Source organism: Mycteria americana, chromosome 12 (assembly GCF_035582795.1).
Source record: "Mycteria americana isolate JAX WOST 10 ecotype Jacksonville Zoo and Gardens chromosome 12, USCA_MyAme_1.0, whole genome shotgun sequence".
In the NCBI taxonomy this organism is placed as follows: domain Eukaryota; kingdom Metazoa; phylum Chordata; class Aves; order Ciconiiformes; family Ciconiidae; genus Mycteria; species Mycteria americana.
The window spans coordinates 9125158-9148837 of record NC_134376.1 but is presented as its reverse complement, the minus strand read 5'-3'; the positions used below and the strand labels follow the sequence as shown (position 1 = coordinate 9148837).

Sequence of the window (23680 nt, the reverse complement as noted above, 5' to 3'; positions counted from 1 at the left end):
ATTGTTCCCCTGGACAATTTTGTCAGAAGCCGACGAGGGTTCCTGAGCTCAGGGAAAGCCTGGAGGGTTGTTTAGTGTGGGATTTCATAGTTGTTCATTAGTTTTCTGTAATTGAAAGTACTTTGGTGATAAAAATCAATGATCTGAGGTAATTAAAATGGTGTTCTGTGGGGGGTGAAGACACTCTTAGCTTGCATGCTGCCCTATTAGAGAAAACATGTTGCTGAAAACAGCAATTGAAACCTCACCAGGGGAATGCAGGATTTATTATAAAGCTGACCGACTGCACCCAGGGTATGTAATAAATAGTATTTGTGGGGAGCCAGAAGAGATGCCACTCCAGCTGCAAATGAGGCCGTGGGGATGCCTGCAGGGTGCTGTGCTTGCCTGTGCTTTGTAGTGTCCTCAAGTGGGAGGGAAAAGCACATGCAAACAAATAGCAAATCCTGGGCAGATGCACCCAAGTGCAGTGGGCTGCCGTTGCCATCGGAGAGAGGGCAAGTAGAGGCATCTCGGCAGACACTGGTGCTGTGTGTGTGTCCGGAGCTTGTGCAGACTGAGCCTGTGTCCAGCCCCACAGGAAACTGGCTCCTGAGTATCTGCACCCATTTCCTGCAGACTGGTGAGGGTGCATGGGGGTGGCTGGCTCCTGCCGGCTCCCTTCCTGTGGTCCGTGGAGTGGCAAATATCCTGCCCCAATCTTGAGGATATTTTTTGAGGCATCAGGAAATGATGTAACCGTTGCCGGCGTCCTGCCTGGCTAGGGTAACAGGAGAGGAACACGGCCCTGTGCTTACAGTGAGCCTTTTGGGGTAGCGCCAATGCCAGGCTCCTTGAGAGGTAAGCTCAACAGTTTACCTCTAGGGTTATTCCAGCTGGTAAGTTTTTTTTTCTGGCAGACTCAGCCCCTTTCAGTCTGGTTTAGCTATAATGCGAGGCTGCCTGGCAGTGGCTATTTTTAGGGCGTGCTCAGGGCTTGAGTGAGACACATCCCAAAGCCAAGGGCTCCTCCCTGGGAGCTTCCGTTTTAACGTGGCAGCCCTGGGGACCCAGGCAGCACTTCATCTCCTACAAGCCTTGCACTAGCTCTGGGGGCATAGGGCAGGAAGGAGCACAGGGCAAATATTTTAACGAAGGATTTTAAGGTAATGGAGAGCTGTTTCAAGGTGAGGCTGGAGAGATTAAGGTAACAAACATAAAATGGCAAAGGGACAGTGGATGGCAAGACAGTAAAGCTGTTTGGACAGAGCAGCATGTCTCTGTTCAGAGTCGCTGATGGCATTTCCCACTCCCTTGGACAGGCTGTATGACAGCAGCAAGCGAGCAGGGTGCTGTTGGCAGTGGTGTTTGCAACAGTTTGCTGGGCGAGAGGAGATTTCTGTGGGTTTCTCTTCCCAAATAAGTATTCTGTTGGTTTGGAAGCCATTTCCTCACAGAATGGCCAGATAAACACAGGTGCATTTCAGATGTGTGGCTGAGGCAAGAGGAGTTTTCACTCCAGGTCTCTGTTGAGTGACTTTCTCAGAGTGAGGCAGCTTGTGGCTGGGTGTTCCCCATGCCCTGCGTTTTGCCTCTCCTGCTGCAGCTTTTTTCTGGAGGGAAGCTGAAGTATTTGATTTTATGTGTGCTGAAAGCATACAAGAGATATTATTCCTCAAAAGCAAGTGTCCTTACAAGAAGAGAACTATGTCAGGTGTTGCGAGCCTAATAAACCTGAATCCTGGCTCTAAACCAAGTGTAAAACATTGTTATATTCCAGCCATTTGGACCAACGTGAGAGCCAAAGCTGCTAATCCCACCAGGCAGCTCCTGCTGGACAAAACTCTTCCCCTTTGCAATAAGATCAGAGGCAAACTGTGAAAGGAAAGTCTGATCTTTCACTCTGCAATGCACAAGTCTTTTGGCATGGTGTGAGGGAGGCTGGGAAGAAAGGTTTTGTTTGTACCAGCAGCTGGGATTGAGGGATACTGCAACAATCAGGACTGGCTTGTTAGCTTTTCATAGATGATTGATTTAGGTCGTCTGGGTGGTTAGCAAGGAATAAATTGTTAGTGACAGACAGGAAGAGACATGTCAGGAGTGAAGGCATATTCCAGCATTGCTCATTAGTCACTGCTCCAAGGGGTAATGTTAAGGCAAATGGATGGTTTGGGGTTCTTTTTAGGAGTTTGGGGTACAGAGGGGAGGCAGTTGTGTTCCTTCCTGTGTGCAGGGGTGTGAGGCCTCTGCCTCAGAAAAAACAAATGTATTTCTCTAGCTTGGCACATGGAAAAAACCAAACAAACAAAGCCACATAATTTTTGGAGCCTGAAATGAGCATTTGTATGGTTCACTGTCCACCAGCGTTCAGTCTTCTGGAGTCCTGTAGTCTGCCCCAAAACAGAGATCACAAATACAGCAGAAGCACGGTGCTTGTCAGTAACGCTGACTTGGGATTAGTGAAGCTAATCGGGATAGAGTCTGAACCTCTAAAACCTGGCACTGTAAGGTAAAAACCTCTAGAAAGACCCTGTAATGCACTTGGTGCTCAGTTGAATACTGCTGTGGATGGTCTGGAAGCAAATGCTGCTGACAGGAAAAATCTAGACGTGTTGCCATGAAATACCAGCTAAGGTCCAAGCCCTGGAATTGTTCTGGTATATGGCGGTTGACCCTCCACCAGTGGGAAACTGTCCCCATGGAAAATTCATGGGATTCCAATATGCCCAGCAGTTCCCTTCTAAAGCCCTGAAATGGTTGCTGGTGTACCAGACAGGGCCCGTGGCACTGGTGTGGATTACCCCACTGTAACCAGAAGCATCAGTCAAACATGGCTTGGGTGTATCAAGGCACACATCGGGGCGCCATGGTGCTTGTCACATTCCCTGGGCCGTAGTTAGCCCCTTGTTAATTTGAGGTCTGTGTGCTGCAGGATCACCCAGCAGGACAGGTTTGATACAGGTTGTGTTTCTGTTGAAGTCATCGGGGCCTGTGAGAAGGTGTCTGCCCCATGGCTGCAGGACGGGCCATGCCTGAGCAGGCACAGGGGCTGCCAGAGCAAAGTTACCCCTTCGAGTGTGGAATGGGAGAGGCGCTTATGTTGTTTCAGCAGTTCTCATTATGTGGCAACGACGTTTTTGATTTAGTAATAGGTGTCAAGGGATACTGTATTGTAGAATCATTAAGCAGAACTCATTAAATAAATGGTTATTTTTAACAGCCTCTTGTTCTCAGTTTCCTCCACAGACTGCTGCTTCACCAGATGAACTAAAGGTCTATGCACTTTGGGAAGCCGGTGACACTTACGATCAGGTAGAGATAAAAATAAATGACATTCCCAAATATATGGTTATTGAACATTTGGCATTGTTTGTGCTTCTGGAAGTGGTACAGCAGGTAGTTTTCCTCTTTCCCTATTGAAGTGTCCAGTTTTCAATACCAACCTATTCCAGCTGAGGGGAAGCTCTTAGCTTGCAGGGTGATCATTGCTGTGTCAAGACAAGGTGGTATGGACAGAAACAACATAACTTGTTGGTAATACATGTCAGTAACTAGCTCAGTGGAGTACAAGTAATTTTGATCCCATGAGGAGAAAGGATTCTTGGATGCAGGCCTCACACCAAGATCCAGTCCAATTTTTTTTTTCTTTTGATGGTAATGCAACATTAACTAGAGATGAAATGATGTTGTTACCCTATGTATCTGTTTATACTTAGAATAGGAAATGATTACAGCATATATGAGCATCTCCTGAGTTTTAATTGCTAGCAGAGCAAATGAAGTGAAAGGGAAGGCACCTAACAAAACGTGGATAGACAATGTAACTCCTGTGTCAATGATCTAAATAAATTTTCATAGGAAAGACTCAAGCAGTATCCAGCCTCCTGGCTGGAGTGGACCATGTGAACTCCTGTGAGAGGACTCCCATTTCAGAGGAGTATGTTGCAGCCCCCTCTTCAGCATGTTCTTGTACCTTTGGAGGTGCCCCAGGTCACAGGAGAGGTACAGGTGTAGCCACGGGGTATGGTGAGATCCCTACAGAGCCCTCAGAAGCCAGGGCGCTGCTGGAGAGATGTATGGGGGATGGTCTCAGGATTATGAAGCAAGAATCCTCTAACGTAGTTCAGTGAATGTTTTGTACAGACTAAGGCACATGTAGTTTTGATATATAGAAAGATAGGAATAATTGTTCTTCTCTTTGTATTTATGATACATTTTCTTTTAAAGCATCGCCAAGTTTTGCTTGAAATCTTTTCGAAAAACTATCGAGTGCGCAGGAACGTCATCCAGAATCAGTTGAGTCAAGAATGTGGAGAAGATCTAAACAAGCAGGAGGTGGATAGAGTGTTAAAGGTAAGTTTCTATTCCATTGTGGGTTTGATCCACTTAATACATGCATTTTTAATGCTTGGTTTGAGCAAAGGATCATATTTTACCTTGAACTGACAAATGATAAGGATGCTAGAACAATTGTTGGAATGTGGACAAAGCCTGTTTTTCAGCTGGTTTTCTTAAAAATACACTTGTCTCATTCTACTTTCTTTCTCTCCAAGGAGCAGTGATTTTGGCTCACGTGTTATTTTGTATTATTGCAACAAATCTTTATTTCTCACCTTGGACCAGCAGAGAATAGAGTGTAGTAAAGGTGATACTTCAGAGTTATTTTTAAATAATGTGGAGTTAAACATTAAGGCTGTGGGAGGATTCTGCAGAGTGTGCTGAGTTTACCAGCTGACTGCTGTTGGTTAACACTGAAGAGCCACAAGTGCCACATATTCAGAAGGAAATGCATTTCATTCTATAGTAGGACGTGCAGCAGTGTACAGAGCCAAACCCTAGCCAAAACAAGCAGGCAAAGTGGTAGTTAACACATTTCATTGTGAATGTTTATTTGAATCCTTTCATCTCTGTCTTTGAAGGTGCACCATTTACTTGCTAAAGAAGTTTAAGGTATAAAGTAGGACCACACAGGCCGTGATTGACAAGTTTTAAAAGCGATGCAGGATGGCTAAGTAGAAAGTTGCCAGCTCATGTAATACTTCAGTCATTGTTGCTGGGCCTTTGCTCACTGCCACCCACTTCAGTAAGCCAAGTGCATAAGTACTTTATTACACTGAGATCTGCAAACGGAATAAGAGCATATTTGAAAAATTACAGATCTGTTGCTGTGATAATAAGCAAACTGGTCTTGCTTGAAAGTACCTGGTCGTCTTAGCATTAAAATAAGCTCAGACATTTCTGCCTGCTAGAGAGTATTTCATGTGGCTTGCCTGTGCTGGGAGATTTGTCAAGCGACTAGATGAGCTCAAGTGTCAGCTCTCCTGGAACATCTAGACAATGTACTGGCATTAGTTTTTCATTATGCTGTTGCTATTTAACAGATAACCTGTTTCTAGAAAAAATACCTTCCCCTAAAAAACTGGGTACTGTTTTTATGTAAGTCACGAAGTCATTGTGCAGCCAGCCTTCTGTTGTGTTCAGGCTTCATTGCCTTGAATACATTTGTCACAGAAGTATGTGAAATTATCTTTGTTTCTGAAATAAAATTTAGAAGTATGATTTAATGAAATAGGAAGATTCTCTGGCTTCTTTAAGCCACAAGAGATTGGATTCCTCTTTGAATTAAATTGGATTTGTTGACTCCTATTTCCCCATCTGTGTGTGCTCCTTTTTTATACACAGAGGAACAGACTGACAGGGTTTGTATTTTTGCATCTGCAGATCAAGTCTGCAAACCCTCTTTCTAGCCTCCACACTTAATTTCTTATTTGTTTTTGCGATGTGTGAGTCCCAAGACTTCAGAAAAAAAGATACTTTTTTCCGTTTAAGCTCCACAGCGTCAGTTCTGTGGCAGTACTTCAGCCTGTGTTGAATTACCTAAATGGGAGGGTGGGAGCGAAAGAAAGAGAAGCCATTAGCTTAGAACTCGAGAGACTTGGTGCTCAGCTAATAGAAATAAGAAAATGAGCCACAAGAAAACGCACTTACTGAACTCCTGTGCTGTGGTGCTTGCCTGCTGTCAGCTTAGCAGACATGTGGTCAGAATACCAAAGCATGGTTCTGAGGTTTGACAGTTCATTATCATAGAACATTGTTTCTTAAAAGGCTTCAGATCTGGCGGCTGCTTTGACACTCCAGCCGGTTCCCGCCACTCCCTTCAGTCTCTCCTCCGGAGCTTCAGGCTGTGTTTATCCCTCAGTTCCCCTTGTCCTCACCCCTCCCCGCAACCTTTCCTAAGCTGTCTTCTGCACAATCCCATCTTCTCCCCCAGAAAGCCTGGTTTCTTGCTGCCATCGCACTGTTCATCCTCCTTGTGGCCTCTCAACCTTCCCCCTCTTGCACTTGTCATCTTCATTTAAGCTATATGGTCTTCAGGGTGGAGATAGATAGCCTGCTGCTCTGGGTTTGTGTGCTCTCTTCTGCCCTGGAGAGGAGACTTTGTTACTGATCACATTTATTGTCCCAAGCCAGACAAGGATTCCCAAGACCTTACGGACTTTCCCTTTCTCCCCAGGACTGCTGCGTGAGCTACGGCGGAATGTGGTATCTTAAGGGGACAGTGCAGTCTTGACAGCGGTGGTAGCGGTTCCAAGTGATCTCCAGGACGAAAGAGGAAACCTGCAGCGGGCGGCAGACAGAGTAGTGCCGTGGCCTCGGGGGCATGGGGCAGGGTCTGACCTACTTTGGGGCACATGGGCACCGCAGACAGACAGTCCCTGACCTCCCAGCACACTCACACGTGTTGACATGGCCGCCTAGGCGCAAGAGCAACTAGGAAGACAAGATGGGACCCTGTCTGCAGCTTGATTAATCTGGGATTTCTAATGTATTTCAGTTCTCGTTCTGTTTCGTTATAAAAAAATAAAACCGTATACTGACACAGACATGATGGGAAATCATGGTCTAATACTTTATTTTGTAAGTAATGCCAATAAATTAAATTTGTTTACAAACATCCCAGTTTTGTTAAATACCTAGATGCTCGTACTTTAGTCTGAGCACTGTAGTAGCCCTTGCAGCCCTCTGTATAAAGAGCAGATAGTCATGTTCATGGAGACATCGGGCCAGGGAGGGGGGAACAAACTCACTGTCTTTGACCTCTGTACAACGTAGCAATTGTTCTCACCTGTTGTCTGTGGAATGAGTTATTTGGGAAAGTACCTGCATTTGAAATGGATGTGGAACAACTACTGGATTTCTTTTACTGGTGTGGGTTTTGTTTGTGGGATTTCTTTTTGAATTACTGTATGCAAATCCAGCGAGGTAAGTAACTCAGTGCACCCTCTGGAAGGCATCCAGGTGTAGTTACACACAGCAGCAATGTAAAACCTCTATTTTGTGTAATTTTTTAAATAAAATTTTATCTCAAAGGTCAATTCTACCCCGCCTTGTATTTGTCCAAGAAGAAATGGAAGCTGCACCTGCTCCTTCTATAGCCTGAAGGCTTTCGGAGGGAGGAAAGGTCAGGCATGCTTTAGTAGAGGTTAGAGGTAGGTAGTAAACTGCCTCTTAAGCTGCTTCACATAGCTCTGCTGGCACCATGTTCCTTTGGGGGTACCTAGAGAGAGGCAGCTGTCAAACGAAGGGCCTGTTGCACAAGGTACAGTAACCAATCTCTTTGTTATAGGTTTACCACGGAAGCCTAACTGCGTTAAGGAATATCCTGCTGTAAGCACTGTAGAACACAGTTACATTACCATTTGTGTTCTTTGCTGTAACACCCATCACATGAGAAGCTCAAGGAGATTCTGTTATTTTCAGCTACTTCTGCTCAGAAAAGGCTGAGTGGAGCGGTTGACTAAAATAAGCAGATTAAGGTAGTTAACCTAGATAAGATTGGCTAAGAATATTGCTACCATACTTACAGCATTTCACATTTCTGTGGAAAATAGCTATTTTTAAACTGCTAAAACTCTACTGTAATCACAGTGTAATTATTAACTACGGCAATGTAAGGGGGAGGTGTTTTAAGTTCGGGCAGCTTTTGCCTTTGTCTTGGTCTGTTGCACGTGCTCCCCTCTTACAGCCCTGTTGCCACAGTGTTGCTGCTCCTGCAAAGCTTCTCGCTGGGAAAGCCACAGTCCGAGAGGAGTTAGGAAAGAAGAACACAGCCTTGGAGGTTTTTATTGCACCATGTGTACAGTTAAGTGTTAAAAGTACAGTACAGCCAGAGCTTAGCAATGGCACAGGTAGCCAAGGGGAAGTTACATGACAGACAAATCAAGTAGTTCTGTAGAAATCTGAGAACATTTGATACTTTTAAAGCATAAAAATTGTATACATGGAAGTGCTCTAAATTAGCTAACAGTAGTAAACCACTGAAGATCAGCTGTTTAACCAAAATGTCAGAATTGCTTTTACACGTCTTCTGGTCCAGCAGGTGTAGATCCCCCTTCCCCTGAAGTGGTGAGGAGCATCAGTAGTAAATCATTGTGACTACCAGTGTCGTGCCTTTCTCACTGAAGGCTGCTGCTGCCCAGGAGCTGACCTGGGGCAGACCCCCAGGTGATGAGGGTCCAAGGGGTACGGAAACAGTGGCAATACAGTTAACCTGACAGCAGAACAGCAGCTTTTGTGCCCTTCCCCTCCACCCCCCTTTTTTGAACAGCACTGACAAACACCACAACAATGAAGAGAAACTACTTAGTTGCCTCTGGATTTCTTTCCCAGACAGGCCTATCCTTTTCTGTTTAGTGTAACCTTTTTAAAATACAAATTTAATGGGAACTCCATCCGAGCTACCTAGGAAAGACAGCAAGACTAGATAACGCAGGTGCCATCTGTACAGAGTTTACTGTTTCCTGATTGGCACAGATGGGTATAATTACTAGTTACGCATGTAGCTTGACTGGATTATTTATTTGCTTAGAAAAATATTCACAAGATTCAGATTCCCATTTTTAAATAATTTTCAGAATGCAATATATGTTTTAGAGAAACTCCCACACGATGAAGTCTTAATACTGCAACTGAAGGACAGCGATACACAAGCCTAACCAGGGTACAACATAAGGCAGACAGAACTGCAACAGCAGCAGTTGAACTAAAGCTGAGAAACTGTCAACATTCAGTGTCAACTGTGTGGTATACTGCAGCAACTCAGGCAAGCAGGAAGTTGATTCCCAGAAACAGCTGACCAAATCAAGCTATTAGAGGAATAGCTTTAGACCCTTTAGAAGGAAAAGGATGTCACCTTTCATTGTGCCTTCCCTCCCTTAATCCATTAGCCTTTGTTTTCTTCACACTTTGAAGCAGTTTTAAAGAACACTTCTCCATGTTCTTTGTTTTTCAGAATTTGAATACATAGGAATTATTGTTAGGGAGTGGAGAAGGAGAGGAAGAACAAGAGCGTGGTCCCCTGTTGTCAGTAGGATAAGTTCTGGCAGTGTTGTGTCCCTCCTCCCACCGCCCAGGCAGCATGGAACAGGTCTGCAGAAGCTGACACTGGAAGCACTAGACAATACGATAAGGTTTTACCTGGCCTGTCCCCTTCAAGCACTTAGAGTTTGTGGTATGTAAGATTGAAAGCTATTCCACTATGTCAATGCTACTACTAAAGTTAAATAGCTAAATTGCAACTTTCTACCTTACCAAATACACATAAAAATGTACTTTTCAGACATTCCACCAAGAACAGTAGGTCCCAAATAACACACATAATCAATTCACAGTATCTTGCCTTAAGACAAAGTGCCCTACATAAGAAACCATACCTAAAAAGCCACGCAAACTTTACATCAAGTCCTCTCCGAGTAGGAATACATTTATACTGATCTGTGGGAGAGCTTAGTGCATGTGAAAAGGGGGTATTAGCTTAAACTAAGCACAGCGCAGGCTGCTGTGCCTGCTCTCCACCTCCCTGCCAAAGCAAGTTCAGCTAGACTGCTAACTTCATTCTCAAGAATCAAGGAGAGGCTGCCCATGATACTGGTCAGGGCTTTGTTTTGGTTCATTTTCTACACGGACGTAGTTACAGGGCTAGATCATCACCTGTGCACCGAAGGAAAGCTTTAGTCTGGCTCCTTGTGAGAAATACAGTACAGGTTTCTTAGCTCTGTTATTTTTGAAGTGGACTAAGGAAACTAGTGTCAGTTACTGCTCCAGCCAGAGATCGAGTGTAGTATGAAGCTATGATGTTTGTTTGCTTTACAACCACTAGTTTGTGTGACAGTGCTAAACAACATTAAATCTATTGCTACATAGGTACAGGGAGACTAGCTGTTAACTAACTAGCTTGTTAACTACAGGTCTACAAGCCAATTCAAAACATTCATTCTGAGTGCTCAAGAAATACATCAGTAAAGGGGTCTTCTGACATTTGTATTGTTTTTCCCCTTCTTGACTAACAGATTAGTCACCAGAAAATGGGTCATCAGCATGTCCAATGTTATGGCTGAGAGGAGAGGGACTTGTACTTGGCTCTGTGTTCATCTATTTCTTCCTTTGTTTTTCTGATACAGCTAAAAATTTCCTTGAAGAGTGCTTTATATTCAGGAAGAGCATTTGTGGGAGAGTCACTTAGCTCCACATTTGTACATTCTTGATTGCCAGCTGAAAGATCATACTGGGTATTCCCCACATGTAGGTCTTTGGAATACTGCTTCAGCGTTTGTACAGCCTTGTGTTTCAAAGAATCTTCATCCATTTGACACTTCTTCAAAAGTTCCTCATACTTCACTTTCAGAGCATTATACTGAGCATCAACTTCATTAAGTACAGAGATTCCTCGCTGCTTCACAGCTTCAGCTCTCCTAATACATGTTTCTTCATGGCCCCTTAGAATGTCTCCCCCTGCAGCACTGCTTAGGAAAGTTTCGCTGCTGCTCCGTTTCAGTGCCTTCTTCTCAAGCTCCGAGACAGTCAGAAGTCCATCATCTGCTGGGCTCTGACCAAGCTCCCTTTCTAAAGATTCCTTGAATGAAATGAAAAAGGATTCTGGCACCAATTTCTCTGCATTATGCAATGTGTTTTCAGACTGAAGTATTTGTCGCATTTCAGCTACTTCCACTTCCAACTCCTCTGCACGAGCCCGATACAAGTCTGTATCAACAAGCCTCTGTTCAAGGTCACAGTTTTCTTTTACCATAAGACTATATTCCTCCTCCATTGTTACCCTCTTCTCTTTTTCTAGGTTAAGTTGGGCTTGCAGAACTGTAACTGCCTTTTTTAAGTTCTCATTTTCTTCTTCTAGAGGACTTAGCTGACTATCCATCGAAGTAATCTTTTCTGCAAACACATGATCATAAACAAAATACCTGCAGAAACAAAATAAGTATTATCAACTGTAGGAAGTGCAGCTGACCACACCTCCTAAAGTTTTCCTCTCCTGGATAACTAATGACAGATTTAAACCGTGTGCTAACACACCTCAAAGTATAAATAGCGGTCATTTTACTAACCTATCAGTCCATCTAATAAGCGGAACAGAGTTTGTAAATACTTACATGCCATCAAATCAAGCCTCCCAGCTTAAGCAGAATAGCAGCTCATTAACAGTTTCAAGTTACAGACAAGCTTACTGAATAACTAGACCTACAATTTAAGTAAACGTTGCCTCCACATATCATGCAATACTTTCTGACACTCAGATTTTTTCCACAGCACTCCACTCTTGTAACTTTTGTCACTATTGGTTGTAGAAACAAGCTTCAGAATTGAGAAGGCAATTCTGTAGGCTGGTATTTCCACAAGCCTTTGGCAGTTTGAAGGAATCCACTTATCTTTTGGACTGTCAAGAAATAACTTCTTTTTGGATGTGTGGATTTATTCTACAGTCCTACCTCCATGTAGTGCTGAAGCCCAGACACAAAAGCCTGTTCTGCCTGTCTGTGGAGGTGTGTCACTTATGAAATTACCTTCTAGGACTGAAGCTAGTCTGAGCTTCTACCCCAGGTGATGGTCCTCATGGGCATACTAATGCAGCTCAGCTGGGTAAAACTGCTCTAAATTTAAAAAGCAGCCCAGAGCTCCAGGCACCATGTTACCAGTTTAAGCATCATTTTAACCAGCTTAAGGTCAGGAAAGCTGTTGCAGGAATCCTGCCTTCCTTGAAAAGAAGATATCCACAGACATCCAAGGAAAGGGTAAGTTACAGAAAAAATTTTGCATTTAGGATGTTTGTTTTTCAGATTATCTGTGTGTGTGCTTTTATCTGACTGAAAAAAGTGGGATGCAAATCGCTGTAAGCTTTCTAGGCTACAATTTAATATGGTTGGAAACTTGGGGAGAGAACCTTTCAAGACAGAAAGTGGAACCTGCAGTTCCTCTCGCACAGAGACTAGCGCAGTCTAGAAGTATGCCAGAAGCAGTGGCAACACCACACAGTGCATGACTGTGCAGATTTTTGCTAGTTGTGAACATCAGATGGTTTTCTGCCAGCTTGTTTGATATCTGTGCTTGTGTCTTAGTTTTTAAAGTTTTGCTTAAAATAATTTCAGTATTCTCTTTGCTACGCAAGGTAGAAAGTCTTACTGGCGAAGGTCATACAGCTCCTTCAAACATGAGAAGCTATGCATTGATCTTGGCTGGTCAGATCTCTCATGGCTCATCCGGCCTCGTCCAGACTTTTTCAATTCTTCTACTTGTCGTTGCAGGTCATCTATGTGTGTTTGCAGATTTTCAATAGTCTCTGTCAAGCTAAAAGGTGAAGGACTGCTGTTAAAACATGAGTGTTTAGGCAAGGACATGGGAATTTCCCATCCCCTCATATTGTAGTTTCTTCTCTGAAGGCTGCTCTTTGGCCCCAAAAGACCTTTAAATAAAACTATCCTTTCAATTTAACAGTATTGTAGAACAACACTAGACAGAGACAGCCACCCAATAACGACACAAATACACTTGGACTGCTCTTTTTCATGTTATCAACTGGGGGGGGGGGGAAGGTGATCTCGTATAAGTTTGTTACCTTAATATCTTTTGTTGTGAAGCTCTACTCTCTGCAACTAGTTTTTGATTAGTGTCTTCGAGTTCTCTTGCTGTCACATCCAGCTGTTCATAAACTTTTGCATGCTGATCATTCATCTGACGCAAGAGCTCCACCTGCTTTGTGAGGTACTGCAAGACAGTATTGCTGTTACTACTTTATACTTGAAACACAGATAGGACTACTATTCTGCATTTTTATTCACATTCATAAAGAAACTACAAAGTTTCAGAAATGTAGACTCCACTGGTTGCTTTGCTAAGTGTTCAGTTGAAAAGGTGCTATGAGTAACTGAGCTGGCAGCTTGCCTCTGTCATGGAGGTCAACCCAGGCTGATCAACCAGCCTTTTATCCGGAGGAGTTGGGTTTGGTTGTGCAAGCTATGTTCGTCTATCCTTGCTGCGGCTAGGCTTTTGCCAGTACACAAGCCTTCTGGATTGGGTTTGTCTGTACTGCAGTCGTCACTAATACAGCCATGAATCCATACTTCAACATAGCCCTTAACTATCCACTGAGTCCTTCTAAAAGTTGCGGTGGGCTCCAGCAGAAATTTTCTAACAGTGTTGACCCAACAATTTTCTTAGCATTAAAACTGAAACATTGGGTAGCACCATCCCTAATTACATTTCTTTTCAGCTGACCTAAGTTTTTCCAGTCTGAAGCAGCATTAGGTTCAGCAGAACTGAATTTAGGTTGTGGTCACACTTAAGACAGTACATGGGCGACTGTGTATCAGGAATTATAATCAAATTATTGAATTCGATCTTTATTGCCCACAGGGAGCTATTCCAGTTACTGTAGTCCTAAATGAAGGTCTCCTGCCTTTTTTTAAAAAAAATTAAACTCCACATGAAGTATTCTTATTTTAATCCTCTTTAGTTTTACAATTAAAAACATAGACTGTTAAGTTTCTTGAATAATGTCAAGAAGCTTGGAATTCTCAGTCTAAAAGCAGTTAACAATCACCTAAGGCTCTTAATATAAGTGTCTTACATTGTCCCACCCAGGATGGGACCAATCCAATTCTAAAAATCCACATGACAGTTTTCATCAAACAGACTTGAACAAAAAAACTAACCCTTTAAATTGGAAATGCTTTGTTCTTACATACAATTTATTTCTCACAATATATTCTGTATTACTACATGCTACTTACTGAAAAGTAAGCTTCAAGTAGGAACATCCAGCCAACTTCTAGGCAGAATTACTTCTCTTTACATAGGCCTGTTACATACTCAAAACTTCCTAGTATTCTACTTAACCTTTTACCTCATTAAAAGATTGATGGGTTTACATTTTAGGCAATTTAAGAACAGATAATAAGCTAATCTAGGACTAGTAACTGCTACATACAGACTTCTAGAAGATCAATGTGATAGCAGTTGGCTAGATCCTTTTGTAGCCTGTGTGCACATGACAGAGGATTTACGCAAAAATAGTACATGGATTAGCAGCAGAATCTCAGTGTGACCTATTTCAGATTAACTTTCCCTATTGGTTATTCTCGGAAGGAGCTGGAGATCTTCAGATTTCCTTCAGCAATGCAAACATGGCTAAGCACAGAAACCAAGGCTTTGGTGCCAGAATTAGACATTGCCACTTATTACAATGGGCTTTTGCAGCAGTTTGAGATGAATGGAAGAGGTGAAGCACTGTTTTCTCCACCTTGTGTCTCCAATATCTTCAGGCCACCAAAACAAAGTATAGATGTGGTAATAAATACTCTAGAAGTTCACATTTATTCCACCTCCCCTGCAAATGAGCACCTAATATGAAGCAGCAGTTGAGACTCCTTGCGTTCTACCACATGATAAAAGGAGAGTGTCAGTATTTCTGAAGTTTGAGAGCTGAGAAGAGATTCAAACAGGAATAAAGTTGCCCTTTCAATCCAGCATTTATTACATCTACGATGATTAGTCAGTGGCACACGTGTCAGCACAGAGGTCAGATATAATGATCCAAGGCTGTAAAACGCTTAATATGTTAGCGTTTAAGATATTAGATGTAATCTTAAGCATCCCAAAGCCTTTGACCCTTCCTTTTCAGTGCAGACAAGGTAGTACCATATTTCAGAGTGATTTCTTAGCCAGTTCTAGACTTTGCTACCCATAAGATGTGAATTAATAGGAAAAAAAAACCCAAAGATTTACACCGATACACTGCACTGAAAAAGCTAGTCAAAAACACAGTAGAGTAGCTACAGGAACAGCTGGAAGATCACCTTTAGGTTAGAGACAGGCACTTGAAAATTAGGAAAAATCAAGCATAGATACTAGATATGCCACTTGCACGTGTATCCTGTGCAGTGAGGTATCCTGCATTCCCACAAAATACAGAAATATAGGTATGAAAATAACTGGCTGAACTGCTTTTACCAGCTAAAAAGTACTGCACCTTGTATATGCTAACTTTATACCCCTCTGTTTCAGTGAATTCCTGTAACAATCCCTTGTGCCAGTAAGCTGATATATTCAGTTCCTCCATCTTGAGGTTCTCTCTGGGTATTTGGAGAAGGGGTTCATTTGAGTTTCCCTTTTCTACCAGAAATCCAGACGCAAGGGAGACTTCTTTGGAGAAAGAAATGTTTTGAGTTGCTAATAAGCTTTTAAACTGCACTGGGAAAAGACAGACAATTAAGACAAGTGGTAGAATGGAGAAGACAGTATGTTATTACAGCAGATATGAATACAGTCTACAGGGTCTTTGACTCAACACAGTTAAGTTGGGCAAATAAAGGTGCAGGCACTACTTATACATCAGAAGCATCACAAACGCTGTTCTCCCACCTCTCTCCCCCTCCTCTTGGAGGGAGCTAATAGAACCTAATATATGCTCCTACCCATGCTGGGGGAGAGGAGGAAAGAGAAGAAAGAGGTACAGATAAAGGCTTCAAAAAGCAGTATTGCACAAGTCTTGATTTGGTTTTCTGATTGGCTAAGCAAAGCAAGATATTGAGAGAATAAATTAGTCTGTCACTGTCCGAGGTTGTCTGAACATACAAGTACTTGACCCTGCAGCACTCCAGCTATAGATCACTGCTGGAAGGACGCTTCTGACCATTCCTGGTGCTGAAGCTCTCTTATGTAGTCAATAAACACTAAACCACAAAAAAAGCTTAAGCAAATAAACTGGCTTAAACCAACAGGATATTACATCCTTAATGGCACTAGGCTATTTCTATAAATGAATGCAGCTTAGCAATAAGGTATTTTCCGTATTTCAAGATAGCGTTAAAATACAGCTGCTTATTAAGTAGCTATGCTCAATGAGCCAGGTTAGTTACCTATCGCAAAGTTATGCTGTGTTATTTCAAAAGGTGTGTTGTAACTGTGTTAAACACTTCCTTAAACATGATTGTTCATACAGGTGTTGAACCTTAAGTAGAACAGTATTTGTATAGCACCTTAAAGCATTTGTCCTTTCTAGATCTTAACAATTAATCTTTTTATAAAAATTATTCATGGCAATGAGTTATTTTAAAGTCTCTGCATAAGTAAATACTTTTTTTATTATTGCTGTGGCACTAATATAACTATCAGCCATGCCAACCATTGTATCACAGAATGAATAGGATAACAAAGATGACGTTTAGCACATAATAGAGGAAAGAGCCAAACTATGAGGTATAAAACAGAAGTATCTTATTAAAAAAAAACCCAACTCTGCACCCAGAAATTGTGCATCACCTAATAAAAATGCTGCATTTGTGTTAACATGACTACTTGAAAGACACCTATATATCTGTAAGTATTAAGCTTAGGATTCTTTAAGTTACCTGTTACCACTGCAATGATAAGTGTTTTAAGTCTTAAGTTGCAGCTGTACAAAATCCACACACCATCCGTAACTGCATAAGTACCGCTTGCACAAAGGAACTCAGATTTTGTAAAAATCTACTGTATACCAGTCACAGCCTGTTCCCTGTGATTCATACCCAAACCAAACTGAAATGCTGACTACATTTCCAATATGTTGTCAGTCAGCAAAGTACTGAATATTTAATAATTTAATTATTAGAGACCATACATTGCCCTCTAATAGCTGAAAAAAATTCATTATGCTGACAAATGCTAGGTCTGCAAGAACAAAAGCAATATTAAAAAAAAATTGACAAAAATGGCCAGGTTTTTCCACCAAGTAACACAAAGATGAGTGGTTTTGAAAGGGTGGTTATGATTCTCTCCCCTCCACCTCCTCCCCCGCCCCGGAAAATACAGAACAGTATATCCACTATGTCCTGTATTTAGATACTATTTAAGTGTTTGGTTTTGCTGGAGTTTTTCAGGTTTTCTTTGAAATTGAAATAGACTTTGGCTCCCTTTACCACAGCTCAGTTTAGCAGAAGTACATATCCTCAGATTTTACCTAAATCTCACTCCTGCACTTATCAGCATTTAACATTTTCATATAATAATTTAAATTATTAATTCATCCATCACAATTTAATGTCAATTTACCTGGCAAGATCAGCAAAGTTTAGCAATAAAATAACTGAAGTAACTTTTCTGTACAAAAAGAAACATACCAGTCATTTGTTATTAAACAAGCCAAATCCAACATGAAGTTTAATAGCACAAAGCTTCCTGTAATCAGACAAACAGTTCTAACCATGATCAAGCCTATACAGGTTCTCAAATTCTCAAAGTAGCAGAATTGGTTAAAGATTGTTCAGTATTTTTCTTTAAAGTGTCGATCAAATGTCAAGAAATTCAGATCTCAACTTATGTGCTATTATGTTGCAGGTCTAGATGCTTTAACACTTGGATCCTTAAATATTTACCTCTATCTCCTGCAGTTGCTCTTGATTTGTTGCGTACATTTGCTGTAAAGATTCTTCTAGTTCAGTGTTACGGTCCAGTAGTGTCTTCCCAAGCTCAGCAGCAAGGTGAAGATCTAAACAAAGAAATCATGTTTGCACGTAAGTTAGAGCCAATAATATAATCTAATTTTAAAGCATTTTAATCAAACACTTTGTGCTTTTTATTGCTGTTATAACTGCTCTGTTATTTCCAGTACCCAGAAAGAAAGTTAGAAAGAAAGTTAGCTTATACTCAAGTAGAACATTCATGCACTGTCTATAATGCAAGTCTAAGTCAGTCCTGAAACCTAGAAGATACTCTTATTTCATGAAGCTTCCTTAGTTCCTCCTTTGGTCCTTCAGCCACAGGTCAGACACATCCAGCCACCTTCACTTCCCACCATCTACCTAGTACTGCACCAGCATCTGCACCCAAGGTGTCTGTTAGCTGCACTTCACCATGTTTACAGCACTCATATTTTAGAAGAATAGCATAAAAGACCCTGTAAATGTTCATCAGGCTAGACCCAGGCCAAAGCTGACTGCAGTCTTTCTTACTTTGCTGCTCTTCCCCATTACCCCTTCACCAAGGAGCTCAGGTCATACAGGATCAAAGTGCTAAATGAAAGTTTCAGATGCTTTTTATGGTGAAACAATAACATTAAAAGACATAAAACTGATAAAGAAATGTAGCTATTCTGCTTTTCAAGCTCTTAAACCTAGGAGACAAGAATTGTTTCATATGCTCCAAAACATCACTTTAAATGTCATTTGTTCTCAGACACTTAATCTCAATTTCACTTCAGTCATCTTCAATCATGTCCAGGGTGCAGTGACTGTAGTTGTTTCAAATTAAGAAATAACTCATCTGAACACTCAGTTCCTTTCTAGAGGGAAACTTGGTATTTGTTCAATGGCATCAGTAGTGCTAGAAATTCTATATTATTATGTTTAAAGACACGTGCAATTCAAAAGCTAACATAATGCAACAAAGAAATAAATCTTGGTGTTACTGCTAAAATTGTAATTACTCTGTGAAGGGTACTACATGTAAAGAATCCAACAGATTTTTAGAAATCTCTAATTTTCCACCTCCTTCCCATCACCTGGACCATGACCAAGTTGTCTCCTGCATGTGTGCAATACAGTCTTGTTAGTTTTCACACAGAACTAACATCACTAATGGGAAAGAGACAGAAGAAAAGTCAAGAAAAACTTTGATTCACTTCAAGACGACTTAAATGAATATACAAGAGACATGTATCCCATCATCGGTAGTTGTAGCTAGACGAGAAAACACATTCCAATTCCATTTGATTAAGATGCCCTTGTTTTAACATGTTATCTTACCTCTTTCCTGCCCTTTCCCAATTATCTTATCAGCTAGTAACTGTAATAGATAGAACACTGTTCCAAGATTGTTTTGTGCTAACCTTCAGTTTGGCAGCCTGTCCAAAATGATTACTCCATCTACATACATAAGCCAAAGACCACATTCAGACTTACAAGGACAAGTGAGTAGGAGCATTTGTCTAAGTTGTAGATGTCCAGTTCTGGCAAAACAACAGCTGTGGTATTCTTTGCGCATTCTTTACAGCTACAGTGCATTGTTTCCTACCTTAAGGTCAGATTCTTAGAGTAAATGCCACAAAAATTATTTAAAACAAATCACACTGCATGGGAGTTCTTCACAGTTTCAAAAGATGTATGACTAGGAGCCACATGGCATACTGATCTATACTTATGAGTTTATCCTCACATAGCTTTTTCATTGTAACACCACTTGTTAAGAAACAGAGCCTATTCTAGAGCTGGGGTTTAAAGTATTTGGATAAGGCATCCTGCTCAAGTTTTTCCCATTTTTAAACAGAGATTGTACATTGTTTACCCAGGGACAGAATAACTCCCAGTCAAACACCAAGCTGTTTGTTCTATCACATTACAGAATACTGTAGTCTTCAAATTCAGTGAATCTATCATCCTATATAAAATGGAGTCCCGATCCACAAGTTCTCATACTACATAAACCTTTACTAGGAGCCACAATCTTTAAAGCTAATCAACAATACTGGCATCATTCAAGGTAAAGACCAAATAGTCCACCAAACAGTCCATTCTTTTATTTTAATAGAGTAGAATAAGAGCTTTAGAGAGGATTTAGGATTACGTTAAAGACATAATGCATAATGGAATTACTTGCTGCCGTTTCCCTTCCCAAAGTGAAAGTTTGTTTTGATATTTAAGTACATTTAGGAGTTGATAGTTTCATTCTTAAATGCCCCCTCATCTACTAAATCAAGTAGCACATACCACACAGTACTTTGAATACAATGCAAGGAATAGAATTCACATCATTATACTTACACACTCATTCTGTTCATTAGAATGGCAGAAGCACAAATGAGTTACTATGGGAGAAGCATGCTATTTTGTAATTAAGGCACTTTGTTTCTGAGGGGGAGAAGACAAGTGGAAGAGCTCAGGAACATGCAATAAAACCCTAACTCCTACCCCTAGAGAAGGCAAGAACTGAAACAATTTCACCTCTTCTAAAATTAAGAATTTGCTTTGTGTCCATTTTTCCACATTAAGTACCTACAAGCCCTATAAAGAGCAAATTTCAAGAGTGAGATGTGTTCTCCAGATACAGAAGGAAAACAGTTAATTTACATTTCTCTTAGTTACTGTACAATACTAGAAGCACACTGCTTTTTCTGTTGTAAGTTTGTGTGAAGTAACAGCTAAGTTCTGCCACCAACATGCATTTTTCCTTTTCACCATGAAGATGTAAGCAGAGAGGTTTTTAATAATGCAAACTGCATACGTGCGGATCTTAAGATCTTCGTTTTAGTAAATCTGATCAGTTGTACTGGTGTTTAACAGCTCCATCAGAAATCTCTAAACTAAAAGAAGACTTCAATGATAGGTCTTCTGTGATGTTAAACAGCCCTCTCCTTACCAGCACTTCTCCACAATCTCTTCTGACAGCATTACTATAATTGACAAAAAGATAAAAACAGTACCAAAATCCTTTTCTTCTACTTTTTCATAACCCACCTAACAAAATGATTCAGAGAATTTTCAATCTAAAAATAAGCCTGCACTTTTCAACAGCAAAAAGCATTTAGTAGTGCAAGATATATAAGGAAGCCTGGTTGAAGTTTACTTAACTGTAAAATTAAACCCTTAATTTTCTTACTTAGCTTCATATTTCCTACTCCATGTTCAGATTACCCTCTGTTCTGTCACAGTGAGTAACAGAAAGATGTAAAAAGAGCAGTCATAGAAAATAGTTCTCTTTCAAAGGTCAGCATCCTGCAGCACAACATGGATGTTGCAGAAGGAAGGATGGCTGTTCCCATCCTTAAAAGAATTCCATGAGCATTCTGCTTTCATGAACACCATGCCAGAAAAGCCCACCTCCATTGTCAAGGCAAAAGCTTTTGGTGGATACAAAGACTGTCAAAGTTTTTCCAAAACCCTACCCTAATTTTAAGTTTCAAAGACTGGCTGACAAAGACTACAAGCTTGTTTCAGGGTGCTTCCTAATGCTTTACAACCTAGGTTTTCTCATAAACCTACTCCTCAGGTTTTTAAACGTGCACTGATTGTTTGGGTTGTGAAAAGTTTCAAGAGAGCTTGATAAGCAGACTTATTACTCTGTTTACATACTCTGGTATTGCTTAGCTTAGGAGAAGGAAGAGTGTCTTTCAGACTCCAGAAATAAAGTGAAACAGAACATTCAAAAAACATTCCTGTAAGGAATTTCTTCTTTGCATTTCAACTTGCCCATCAGTTTATTTTCCTCCTTTCCCTTTTGGCAAGGCTATCAGTCACTTCTGTTCAGGCTTGTAAAGAGATAATCCCCAGAAAAAGATTGTTCAAATGTTGAGAGAGCATTAACCAACCCTCAAAATGCACAAACCTCTAGAATGGAATACTGTTTCTTAAAAGCTCACAGCAGAGTGCCAAATAGTGATTCTTTCACTCATTTTAATTAAAAAATTAAATTAAAGAAACATCAATAAGGCAAGAAGTCAGCTGCTATATATTGTGAAGTCTCTTTGTAGGTCTTCTACCCCACAAACACGGACATAGTAAAAACATTGCTAAATCATGTTTTCAACTCTCTTCCCTTTGACAGCAAGCTACGGTTTCAGGATCTTATTTAAATTGATTGGTTTATATCCTAGAGCCATGAAAACATCTACTTTGAGCAGAGTACCTAAATACAGCCTTCAAACAGTTAGCTATTTTATAGTCAAAGCATACAATTAGAGAGACCTATTCCTGTCTCAAAAAAAAGTTTCTGCTGTCAGATGCCTGATCTCAGTGTGAAAACTGCTTAGGTAGGAAGGGCTTTCAAAAGTATCTTTATGGTTTACAGTACTGTAGCACGTACCAATCCCAAGAATTAATGTACTTCAATGTAAAAGCCAAAAGCATAAGGCTGGAGCAGCTTTGCAGGAAGCCACTTCACAGCTTTGAGCTGGCCTTTTAAAACAAACTCAAGATTAATAACAAAAAGTAGAACTACGTAAATACCAGTTGTAAATGCCACTAAGCTCTTAAGGAAATTGCACATTCTTTCCATATCATGTCTGTAGAAGATTTTTAGTCCAATTATGCTTTGTGTATTCCTGTGACTCCTTCCTCATCTGCAAAATGAGAATAACATTTACGTGTTGCATGTAGTGTTTAAAGACCTATTGACAGAATGACATACAGGAGCTAGATACATATAATTCTGATGCATAGTGGAGTTATTCGTATATTTTAAGAAGAAAACTTATAAAGTTTTTAATAATGGACCTGCAACTAATCGAGCACAGCTACGTTTAAAACTTCATCGACTGGAAGCCCTTACAAAAAGGGTCAACAGGGCGCAATATAGCAACCCACCCCGATTCCAGCCCACTATTTCCAGCGCCTGCCCTGAATAGCTGCTTGACGTCCTGTCAAGGTGCAACTTTTCGGAGGGCCGCTTCCCTCCCTCCCGGCGGATAGGGACCCATGCACAATTCAACTCGGCTGCAGCAACCCCTTCCGTCAAACAAAGCCGGCTGCAATCTTTACCGATAACAGCGATCCCTCTGCCTACGCGCCCAAGGCAGCGGGAAGCACCGCCGTGAGAAGAGCCCGGGCTCCCGGCTGCGACAGTCGCGGGGCGGCACAAGCCCGGCTCCCGCCGCCGCCCCGCGACCCTCGCCGGCGGCTTCGGCCCCCTCACGCCCTTCCCGCCGCCCAGCGACCCTCGCCGGCGGCTTCGGCCCCCTCACGCCCTTCCCGCCGCCCCGCCCGGGCTCCCGTTGTGGCGGTGCCCCGCGCCCACCCGCCGCCCCCTTCCCTCCCACGCCCTCCTCGCCGCTCCTCGCGGCCCCTGCCCTCCCGCGCCCTCCTCGCCGCAGCCCCTGCCCTCACACGCCCCCCGCGGCAGCCCCTGCCCTCACACGCCCCCCGCGGCAGCCCCTGCCCTCACACGCCCCCCGCGGCGCTCCCCACGCCCCCCTCACCACAGCCCCTTCCCTCACACACCCCCCACCGCGGCGGCTCCCCGCCGTCCGCCGTCGCTTCCTCTCCCCCGCCTCGGCTCACCTTGCTGCAGGTCCTGCTGGTCGTACCAGGGCTCATCCTCGCGGATCTCGAACTCCTCCACCAGGCTGTCGGCCAGCATCGCGCCCCTTCCCCTCACGGCGCGGCGGGAGGACGAGGCGGCAGCGCTCGCGCGAACGAGTCCCCTCGCGCCGAGCGACGGCGGGGCAGGGCAAGCCGGCAGCCGCTCCTCTCCTTAAAAGCCGCCTCCGGCCATTGCCGAGCGTTTCCGGACTTTGCCGAACCTCTCCCCCTTCTGGTCGGGCTGCGCGAAGCTGCCGGCGGCAACGTGGCAAGCTACAGCCACCCGCCCACCGTCTCCCCACGATTCAAACACAACACCCTCACCTCCCCTGCGGGGAGCCAATAGGAAGCTGCCCGCCGGACAG

At 42.4% G+C, this 23680-nt stretch overlaps 2 protein-coding genes across 2 annotated transcripts in view; one reads left to right on the top strand and one right to left on the bottom strand.

Moving 5' to 3' along the window:
- POLR3E (RNA polymerase III subunit E) overlaps nucleotides 1–6863 on the top strand; it is a 30142-nt gene extending 23279 nt beyond the window's left edge. Inside the window, exons 19-21 of the mRNA XM_075515665.1 lie at nucleotides 3214–3291; nucleotides 4207–4332; nucleotides 6494–6863. Coding sequence (XP_075371780.1) covers nucleotides 3214–3291; nucleotides 4207–4332; nucleotides 6494–6550 — 261 coding nt within the window. The 3' untranslated portion in view covers nucleotides 6551–6863. The remainder of the gene's footprint in view (nucleotides 1–3213; nucleotides 3292–4206; nucleotides 4333–6493) is intronic.
- Nucleotides 6864–8087: 1224 nt separating this feature from the next.
- On the bottom strand, nucleotides 8088–23594 carry CDR2 (cerebellar degeneration related protein 2). Its single transcript, XM_075515666.1, has 5 exons — nucleotides 23295–23594; nucleotides 17682–17794; nucleotides 12884–13032; nucleotides 12451–12615; nucleotides 8088–11234 (listed from the first exon to the last, which is right to left on the bottom strand). Exons 1-5 carry the CDS (start codon nucleotides 23371–23373, stop codon nucleotides 10367–10369), a joined length of 1374 nt encoding a protein of 457 aa, XP_075371781.1. The 5' UTR covers nucleotides 23374–23594; the 3' UTR covers nucleotides 8088–10366.
- Nucleotides 23595–23680: the final 86 nt, after the last annotated feature.